Below are 10,960 nucleotides of genomic sequence, written 5' to 3'. Positions count from 1 at the left end.
GAGAGGAAGCAGTGGCTGTGAAGGCACGGAGCCTCCTCACTGGATGCGTGCCACGGCCACGTGTCACTGATCGCACGGCACGGACAAGAACAAAACGTCACCTTTCTGCCGACTTCAATTTAGGTACGCGATAAAAGAATTTCGTTGCATTTGTTCCCGTGTGTGCTGGTAATGGTGGACGGTGCAGAGAGAGCTAGCCCTTTGCCACCATGAAAGTACACGAACTGCAACGGCGGCCGCCACCCCACCCCCATGCGGGCTATTTGCTTTGCGGATCCCGCGGCGTTTACCCATGGTTTAGGCTAGCCACAATGAAAGTATTATAGGTAGTATCATACGTGAACATTTTATACATGTAAAATACTGAGGTTGCAGTATAATTAAAGATAAGAGAGGGGATACTAGTATTATCATAGGTAGATATTGTATCATAGTACATATTACTAGAAAATTTAATGTCAAGTAAATCTTGTACTCCCCCGTCTCGATTTAACAGGCCCGCACGTAGTTTAAGACAAATTTTAGCCATTGATGTGGTCAATAAAATATAAATTGTATGTCTACAAAATTTATATCATTAGATTCGTATGCAAAAAAGCTTTCCAATAATATAATTTTGTGACATATATTTCATATTTTATTGACCAAAACAATGGTTAAAGCAATTTCTTAAAGTACGTGCGCGCCTGTTAATCTGAGACGGAGGTAGTACATATATTTGCATTGAGATTCTACAAAACAATAATATAAAGAGCCTATGATACTAATATACGATACCATGCATTGTGGATATAGTAACATGTAGTAGTATCATACGCATGATACTTCTAGTATATGATATTATGCATTGTGATTAGTCTTATAGAGAACCCATTGTTCAATGTAATTGTAACTGCTTTAATAATAAGATACATTAAGTATGTAGGGCAACTGCAGAATTCGTGCAGCACCAAAAAAAACTGTTTGAAAATAATTTGAACATAAATATTAGGTTACATGTTATTCCGTTGCCAACGTGACTGCCAGGTAGACTCCTTCATATGTGTCTGTTTTACTCCATCTCTCCATTGTTCAGCTCAGCCTAGGCCAGTCCATTCCACATTTATCTTCTCGTCAAATCCCTAGCTCGTGCTCCCAAATCGAATCTTGTCGTCGTTGCCCATGTTGCTGGGACGTGAAGACCTTCCACGAGATCTGCCACCAGCAAATGCCCTCGTCGCCGCCACTACCGAAGTCCGCTCTCCCTCCTCGTAGCCACCTAGGCTCCCATCTCCTCATTGTTCTCTCAGTGCCACGCGCCACGAGCACACTCCGGCTCTCCAGCCCGCCGCCAAGGTTCCTGCCATCGTCGCCGAACCTTTATTGACGCCGATTCACATCCGGATGGTTGCAGTGTTGAGTATGAAAGTAGTAGCTTAATTTTATCTATGGTACCGATTCCCTTTTATATGAAATTTTGGATGGTAGTGAATGGGGCGAGTGAATGTTTGAGTGGATTTGATCTTTTGTCATTAAAATCATATACTAGTTTAGACTACACCAAATTAGTCCATACCAGCATTGCAATATCTGAATTATATGTGAATTGCATCTGAATTTGCTAGGCAGGTGAAAGTTTTATAATACATATAGGACATTTTGCCAAAAAAAGGTAATGAAAGAAATGAAAAATCAAAATTGGCCATGACAACATCTCACAGTCAATCACATTGTCTAGCTAAAGAAAATAATTTGGTCTTACACGTAACTAACATTGGAATATCTCGTAGTCGATCACACCATGCATAAATGAAGAAACATAAGTTGGTCCTACACATAATCATACCATAGTGTTCATGAACTTAACCTATAAAAAGGTATGTAGTCCCCTAATATTTCTTTACGAATAGCAAGTGTAAGTGTTGGGACGAACCACATGGATACTTCGGCATGATTTTCATAAGTCTCCTTGTACTTCACTCTTGAGCCTATGGCAGGATCTCCATTGACGTCCATTTTGCTCCAAGTAGGAATTGGCCGTGGGAATAACTCTCGGATGCTACTGTGTGTAGCAAAGACACAATCATATCTGAACAATTGGAGAACTGGTTCTGCAGGGTGTACGTAGTTTGGAGGGGGCTCTAGGGAGAATGGGATGTTGATTCCAAGAAACAAAGAATGTACAGCTTATCTACAGATGTACAGCTATGCTCCATTTATGGTCTCCGCTTCAACGGTTCGAGGACCGAGACCTATTTATGGAGGTGTCTACACGATTGGAGAATACGACCAATGACTTTATTACCCAACATGGGTGGCTGCATAGCCGTAGGATAGAAGCCAATGGAGCTGTCGACTAGTTGGATTTTTTTCCTTTTTCCTTTATGTACTCGTTTTTGCTTGGATATTGGATTCATAAACTGTAAGGGTATATTGCCCCTATGTGTGGTTTTGGTAATTAATGACAACCCCTATGGACTAATGTTTTCATTGAGTTTATATGAAGGAATATTTCATAGGTACTACTTGTAGTCCATGTGTTGGATTCAAGTATGGATGCCATGAAGATACAAGGTTGACCAATACAAAGAGTGAAGAATAGATTCAAGTTTGGTCAACACATGAAGCATGAAGAATGTGCCACATAAAGTCATGTGGTATGGTAAGCCTTGTCAATTATGCTTTATGAACTAACCCATCATATATGTGCACTTGTGTTGTCCATGTGGGTTAGGTATCTTTCCATGGGCATGCATCAAAAGGGAGATCTCATATAGCCCATAAGAGGATGACATCAAGTGGTGATCGTCATCAAGGTTGAGTTGGGCAAGTTCAAGTTGAGCATCTCAAGAGGATCATATGCTTGAAGCTTGCCGTCCATTTGGTGATAATGGACATGTGAAGATGTGCATCAATGGAGCTTTCCCATCATGGTGTATGGGGGAGCATTTGTGAGTCTTCACGAAGCATCAATGATGAAGTGAGGCATTCCGGCTTGAGTGGAGCTTGAAGAGCTATCGTCAAGATCAAGAGGGATGCGCAAGGCAAAGGTATGGCCTTGCTAGTTTTTCCTTTTACCGGTCTCAAGGTGGTTGATGGGAGACCGGATTATAGGATAGATAGCCGCACTATCAAGAGGGGCTTTCGGTTGGGTAACTTGATCACATCGTCTTAGGGAGCTCAATCCTTTGCATACTTTGCATATCCCTATTGTTTCTTGGTGTTTCTCTGTGTGAGGTTCTTGAGCCTGTTGCTATCTTTACAACAAGCCCAAGTTCATCGAAAACGGAATCCGCATGCATCTTCTATTGCGTTTTCGAGTTTGGACGTCTTCACCGTTTCTTGACGGTGGGAGACTCCCTCTCTAAAATCATATAAAATATTCTGTGAGGAGTCTCCATATTTCCAGTTTTTGTTGGGGTCTATTCGTCGTTATCTTTCCAACAAAATTGGTTTCATGTCAATCGGGGTCCGGACACAAAAGTTATCACAGTTTTTGTATAACATGTTTTTCACGCTGGCCGGTCACTGGCCCGGTCAACCGGCCGTGGCACCGGCCTCGTCCGGTCACGCGCCCGGTCCAACCGGGATTTGGACCAGGCTTCCCCGGCGCCGACCGGCCTCTGGACCGGGGTCAACCGGGCACTGTCCAGTGGCCTTTTCCCGTCATCCGGTTGCTGTCCGGTCTGTGGTCCGGTTTGGACCGGCCGTTCCGGTCACAGGCCCGGTCTGACCGGGCCCTGCGCCGGACCGCCCGGTCCCAGGCCCGGTTGACCGGATTCCTCGAGGTCTTTTTCCCCCAACGGTTTTATTTGCTCCCTAGCTATAAATACCCCTTCTTCCACCTTGAGCAACTTAGTTCTTCCCATTCTCTCTCCTCCATTGTTGCATTTGAAGAACTTGCTCTCTCTCTTGTCTCCCCCCATGATTCTTGCTCATTCTTGAGCGATCTAAGAGAGGTGATCTAGATCTACACTTCCACCAATCCATTTCTCCTCTAAGTGAGGGAAACTCTTAGGATCTAGATCTTGGAGTCTTTTGTTGACTTTCCCCATTGTTCTTCCTCTCCAATCTCATCCTAGCATTTGTTGTTTGGGTGGGATTTGAGTGTGAAGGACTTGAACACCTCTAGTGTTCTTGCTTTGCATCATTGCATAGTGTTGAGCTCTCCACCACGATTAGTTCGAGTGAGAGACCGTGAGCTTGTTACTCTTGGAGGGAGACCTCCTAGTTGGCTTGGTTGGTGCCCCGGTGATCTCTTCGTGGAAGATTGTGAAGGGGCCCGGGCTTCTCCTTCGTGGAGCTTGTGAAGTGGTTGTGGAGCTTGCCATCTCCGGAGCGGAGGAAAAGCTAACCATAAGGAAAGGGCCATTATCCTTCGTGGGTGTGGTTCGGAGAATAGGGTGAGCCTTCGTGGCGCGGGGTATCCTTCGTGGACCTCCACTCCTCCAAACGTGACGTACCTTCTTGCAAAGGAAGGGAACACGGGAATACATCCTCGTCTCCGCGTGCCTCGGTTATTTCTATACCCGAGCTCTCTTTCCTTGTGATAGCCATCGTGCTTGAAGTACATATATCTTGCTATCACTTGTGCTACATATATCTTGTGCCTATATTGCTTAGCTCTAGTTGCTATTGTTACACTTAGTTGAGCTTAGCATATTTAGGGTTTGTGCTTGTAAACTAAACGATAGTTTAATTCCGCATTCTTACAAGACAAATCCGCAAGAGTTTTTAATTGCCTATTCACCCCCCCCCCCCCCCCTCTAGGCGACATCTCGATCTTACATAAACGGCTGTGTGCATCTTAGCTATGCAGAGGCTTGGTGTAATGCTTGATACTTCGAGTAATAAAGCGCCCTTTATCGAAAAAAGAAACAAAGAATGCCCACGCTAATTGTTGAATATGTCCCACCTTGCCTCATCAACTGGGTCATTGAGGTCATATACATTCCTCGAGAAAATGTGGCACCATAGCGAAGGATAAGACACAGCTTTGAGCCCATGTGTAATTGTGCATCCCTGCGGTGAGTCGTGCTCCCTTGATATGAATCCACATGAGATCACATTGACAAATGGTCTCTCTCATTTGTGCTAGGAACCAGGAGCGATGGTCAGCATCTTTATCATCATCTTCATCAGCAAATCCATCGTCTTCATCAGCATCAGCATCTCCATTGCCTGCAGCAACATCTCTAGCGTCTTCGGCAGCATCTCCAGCGCCTTCAGCAGCGCCTTCAGGCACATCTACTGCTTCATCTTCAATGATAGGGGCGACAATGAGATGCGGGTCTGCATCTATCCTTGCGATGCATAAAGATCAACCACATTGCAGTAAGCAGAAACTAAACTCTAAATTAAGACATACAACATGACTCACCCCATGTATATGGTTTCCAAACCAGAACATCTCATGTCGGTTCTGTAACCGTGTATGCACGGTGCATGTGTGCACTTGGACCATATCCAAGAACGCCGACAGCATCGACATATGTTCTAGGTGCAAGGTAGGGGTTTGACATGATAATCCACTCTTCCCTGTCACGGGGATGTTGTACAAAAGCAAGCAATTTGTCAAGTACAACCATTACCTCGTAACGTCATGGCCGTTCTACTTCATATTTGTACGGCCTCCTAAATGATTTGTATCCTCAATAGTTGTGTTTCTGGTAGTTTGTATTCGAATAGAAATGGTGGGATGGGCGACCAACGTGCACCGTTCAAAGAAATTCCTACAGCTTCCAGAGATGGAAAACTTAAATTACTATCTGACCTGTCTATGTTGCGGATCGTCAAGTACCCATCCTCCCGAACAAATGTTGGTAGCGTCGGCTTGTCTAATGGCATCACCAATGCGTGAATGCCCTGCAACTAGAATTTATTTCAATCAAAATTGTCTATGCAAGCAATGTATTCGACAGAATGAAGAGCGGATTGCGCAGAACTGAAGCACAAATATAATGGATAAATAAAGAAAATCCAAAGAGTAAATGTGTAGCGTGAAGGCATCAAACCATACAATACTCCTAAAATGAGAAAATTGCATAAACCAACAACTTGTGAAACAGAATTGGAGCATTATAACAACAAATTCAGCGGTGAATGATATGATCATTTGCAAAAAGTAAATGACAGAAAGATTGGAGCATGTGTAGCATTGTCTCTGCTAGGTAGGCTGTTAATTAGTGAAATCAAGTCATTAGAGCTTTTTGCAAACAGTTAATCAGTGAAATGCATGCAAGGTGTTCGGGTTAATAATCTAAATAAATAATCTTACAATATTCAACAATCAGAAGTGTTCGGCAGTAAGAAAAGTGTAATCGTGAAGCCCTTTTCTGTACGCACTTGTTTGTGGTATCTAGTTCCAACTATATAGATACCACGTTTGAAGTCTCTTGTAACAAAAGGTTATCAGGTTTAATAACTTTTTTTTTCGAAATGGGGGAAAAATCACCCCAGCTTCTGCATCCAAGGGTGAGTAAAAAGTTAAATAATGCCATTCACGTCCTAACACAAAACAATTCATGGATAAACAGTATAAAAACACTTCACAGTAACTAACTTAACCCAGTCTCATCTGTTGAATTTCTGCATGAGGGATCTCTTGGCTTAAATTGTGATCAGCACCAGCCCAACTCAGCTTAACCCAGCTTTGTTTGAGTGGCTAATAACATGTACTGGTAGGAAGATATAAAACAGGTTACCAAAGGAAGAGCAACCACCAACCGGGAAGCCACGAAAGAGGCAATACTTGTTGTTTCTTCCACAACAAGCGGACAGAAACATTCATGCCTTGATTCCATGACACCACAATCTGTCGTAAGCAAATGTTGCTTTATCGCTGCTGAAATGTTAATAGCGTGTATGATTATACACTTAAAACTGGACACAATTAAGAAGTTCGAGTGTGATAACCAAAGATTCACTGTATATATACCAGCCAAAAATTCAAACAAAATACAACACACCGCTCTTCTTCAGACAAGGGAGCAGCCTGTGATCAATCAATCGGCACCAGCAGTTTGGGCAAACAGAAGAATGCACAAGTTTATGCCATGCCTACTCGTACATCAGTCTATGTCTAAATCTCTACCACCAAACCCAGCAACGCTGTTGACTTGAACTCTAATCAGCAGGATCTTCTACCAACGCATCGCGTGGGTAGATGATGTCGTAGTGATTACCCGTGTACAGCAAGGTCACACTCACATCTCCAGGCCTGGTGTAGATATTATCTTCATCAGATCCTACTCCATGGAGCCGCTCCAGTCTGAGGGGTACCTCAAGCGCTCTGGCCAAGGCCGTCATCATAATATGGTCCGTAAACTCACGAGCTGGGGTGACACACAAGAAGCACCACTGTTTGTACAGAAATGGGTCAGGTAAAATGAGTGACCGTATGTATATCCAAGAATGTAAAGAGAAGAAGAGATGCTGATACTGACATCTTTCAGAGTGTAATGTTGGCTGAGCCCAGTGATAAGCTGTCCATACTCTTCCCCGTGCGAGCAGATCTGGATAGCTACTACTAATCTGAGGAAAACAAAAACTAACCGACAAAATTTGTCAGAAACAAGAATTATGATGAGCTGAAGGAATGATAAGTTCAAGGGTGTTTTTTTCTCACTGTCTTCCGTTTTATTGTAGGTGCTGAAGAACGCAAGAAGTTTCTCTTTACGGTAGCTAAAAAGAGCACACATGTTATGTCAGTAAGATGGATGCATTTGGCCATGATACTTTGATGGAATAGCAGAAAACCAAGCGAATCAAAAACCTGTTAGGTGATGCTATGCTGTTCCACCTGCCTTGTCTCTTCCATCCCATTACTTTATTTATCAGCTTCTTAAATGCCTGAAAGAATCAGCAACTCAATAGTTCACATCTGATAACCATTACATATCATAGGTAACAACATTAGGTTACAGAAAATTGAATTGATACCAGGATATGAAAGAACACAGAACAACACGTCTGAAAAGTTTCTGTCATTAAGCACATAATATAGCATAGTAGTTATGGCAGAAAATGTTTGGTAACAGAACAGTGAGGTGGCTGCACCATAAGAAGCAGCATGTGCACATCGTTTGTTTTCAAACGAAACAAGCATACAATTCTATTCCTCCCCATTATATTGTCTCATTGCTCCTCTGCAAGTAGATTTCTCTTAAGGTTCATTTTTGTTAGAATTGGCTTGTTAACTTTACAGAAAACTTCGAATTTGAGTTTATGCCAACAGTGTGTAAAACTGTGATGGCATGCCACTACTGTTAAGCAGTTGTGTATCTCCTGCAAATGATAAAACAAAGATAGTGAGATGCCAGATCCAGCCTGAAGTTACTGTAACCTGTAGAGAATCATCCCTTACAAGCCTGTTTATCTCAGAAAAAAAAAATGGAGAAGAGAACTTACTTTGTAGCTCCTGCGAAACCCAGAGGAGGTCCATCCAAGATTTGTATGTTGCATAGACACTCTTTTAATGGTATCAAGGAGACGGTGTTCCTCATGTGTGTCCTGCCTATCAAGAATTTGCTCCTGTTGGACATTCGCACAAAAGAAATCCAATTAAATAACTAAAGATGCATCATGCGCCAAGGAAAAGAGAGGAGGGAAATTACAAGGTAGGAAAATATGAAGCTCCTGTAGAAACACTCCCCATCTCCATACACCGGTCTGAATCTCAAATAGGCATCAAGATTCACACAAACAGCCATATCTTCGGGAACACGATAATAATCAAAGACTTCAGCGATAGGATTTGTCTGCAACAAACACACAAATATAGGAATTCAAATTACACTGAGTAGAACATGGAAACAGCATATTTCAAATGTGATGGACATTTTGTTTTTATTTCAATTTTCAGGTTCCCGTTTGCTTTGAAAATGTATGAGACCACTAACATGTATAATTCTATCATTGATACTGATTGGATGTTGTTCAATAAGAGAAGAATAAAGTATATATTAATGTTGGATGAACTTGAGAACACTAAAAGACAGTCCAGGTTCTATCCGAACTATCACAATCAACAGTTAACATAATATAGTATTCCATAAAAGAGAACATCATCCATATGAACAGTTGATTGTACAGGGCCATGAATCACAGTATCATGTGATCTAGGACTTTGATCCCAATATTTCATGCACTACTGTTTTGAACATTATAAAAGGCAAAATGGAGCCAAACCTGGTGACCCACATGTTCCTCATACATTTCCCATTTTTCTCTATCAACAACCTATTCGACAAGAAAACAGGTTAAAATCCAGATATCGTGCCAGACTTACTGTTTTACAGAATTAATCTGAGGATCAAACATTTCAAAATAAGAAACAAGGGAACAAGAAATGAATTTAATTGATAAACAAGAAAATTTTCTTTGATTTTGCCAACTTTTTACATGAATAATTTGAAGCTTCTGAGCAAGTTCCAGGTACCAATCAACCAAATGGTGAATTTGTCCACAAAACTGCATAGTAGGCTGTCAGCGATTTTGCATGTAAATGCCAAGTGGTTTACAGAAATTATGTCCAGTTATGCAATCCCGAGCAACTGTCTAGATTAAATTTTCTGATATCAAAATTTGTTTAGAAAGAAAGCTCATATTTGACTCAATCCCTGTTACCAAAAAATTGCAGTAATTGGGACATGACCCCATGATTTCCCCACAACTTACTACAGACTTGAAGAAATTACAACAAGATAGCCATTTGTTTCAAATACCACACTGCGGGAAGACCGACAAGCAACAAGGAAGCCTGTGCTCTTGGCAAAATCAAAAGACCAAGCTACTCCTAACATTAGTCCAAGATTCCCCCTCTACTCTAGGATGCCACATCATCATTCTGTAACCAAGATTTCTTGCCTTGATTGTAGGCATTAGCCCCGAAATTAATCATGAAGAAACAGATATCAAGAAGGAAACCCATAATCCTGATTCCACATTCGATTCACAAAAATAGGTTGCTACAGGGATGCCCGGTACACTCTTGGCCCAAAGATTCGGTTTCTGTTGCTCTAAATCACCCCTCAAGGTTCAACGATTCACATCCAGAACAATTAAGAATGGCATACAAATGCACAGACGAGCCAATAAAGCACAAGCGAGAGAGCAGATTCAGGCTATACCTTGCGGGTGAAATAGTTCCTAAGCTTGCTCCAAAGCGCCTTCTTGTGGTGCGACGATTCCACCTAGTCGGGGGAAACCAAGAAACGCTCAAGAACGCACTTCAAGAACTCCAAGAAACAACAATGCGTCGCAGAAAGGAGATACGGGCCATCACCTGGTCCACCTCCGGCTTCTTCTTCTTCTTCTTCTCCCCCTCCTCGGCCGATCCCCTGCCGGCCTCGTTGATAGCCGCCTGCGCTCGAACCAGCCGGTCGAACACTTCCTTGCAGTCGACGGCCGCAGAGCTTACCGTCCCGGCTCCGAACGGCCAGGCGCTGTCGGGGGAGCTGCTTCCCGCGGAGCTTGGAGCGGGAGGTTCCGGAAGAGGAATGGCGGCGGGCAACTCGCCCTTCTGGTCGACCCCCACCGTGGCGGAGCTCGATCCATTGGTGCCGCGGCTTCCGCCTCCGACGGGCGCTGCAGGGAGACGCGATGGCGAGGAGGCATCGGCGCCGCCTTGGGCTGCCACAGCGCTCGGGGCCCCATCGGAGGCGCCGTTCTTGGAGTCCTCGCGTTGCCCGTGCCCATTCACCGGTTCTTGGTTTCCTGAACCGGACTTCATCGCGGCGGCAGAAACTTGCGCAGACAGCCGGAAGGGCTTCTGTGGCAATTCCGCGAATGTGAGGGCGTGGAGAAGAAATATGTGAAGGTTGCGGCTAGTAATTTAGAAGAAAGTTTGATGGTTATTTATAAAGGTGGCATGAGGACTCGGGGACAGGATCTGAAATTGGGCCCAGTGGTGGAGTTAGAGCATCCCCACTCGTTGGCGCTCCCCACGCCCAAATCCGGCGAAATTTTTGTCCGGATTGGA

At 43.4% G+C, this 10,960-nt stretch overlaps 1 protein-coding gene across 1 annotated transcript; it reads right to left on the bottom strand.

The window, feature by feature from the left end:
* Positions 1–7,606: 7,606 nt before the first annotated feature.
* On the bottom strand, positions 7,607–10,711 carry LOC127321784 (uncharacterized). The gene is made up of 7 exons (XM_051350754.2): positions 10,265–10,711; positions 10,110–10,172; positions 9,169–9,219; positions 8,595–8,738; positions 8,389–8,511; positions 7,754–8,265; positions 7,607–7,662 (listed from the first exon to the last, which is right to left on the bottom strand). Exons 1-6 carry the CDS (start codon positions 10,709–10,711, stop codon positions 8,116–8,118), a joined length of 978 nt encoding a protein of 325 aa, XP_051206714.1. The 3' UTR covers positions 7,607–7,662; positions 7,754–8,115.
* Positions 10,712–10,960: the final 249 nt, after the last annotated feature.

This window comes from Lolium perenne, chromosome 1 (assembly GCF_019359855.2).
Source record: "Lolium perenne isolate Kyuss_39 chromosome 1, Kyuss_2.0, whole genome shotgun sequence".
Taxonomy (NCBI): domain Eukaryota; kingdom Viridiplantae; phylum Streptophyta; class Magnoliopsida; order Poales; family Poaceae; genus Lolium; species Lolium perenne.
Note: the sequence above shows the minus strand (reverse complement) of the source record. Positions and strands in the feature narration are given on the sequence as shown.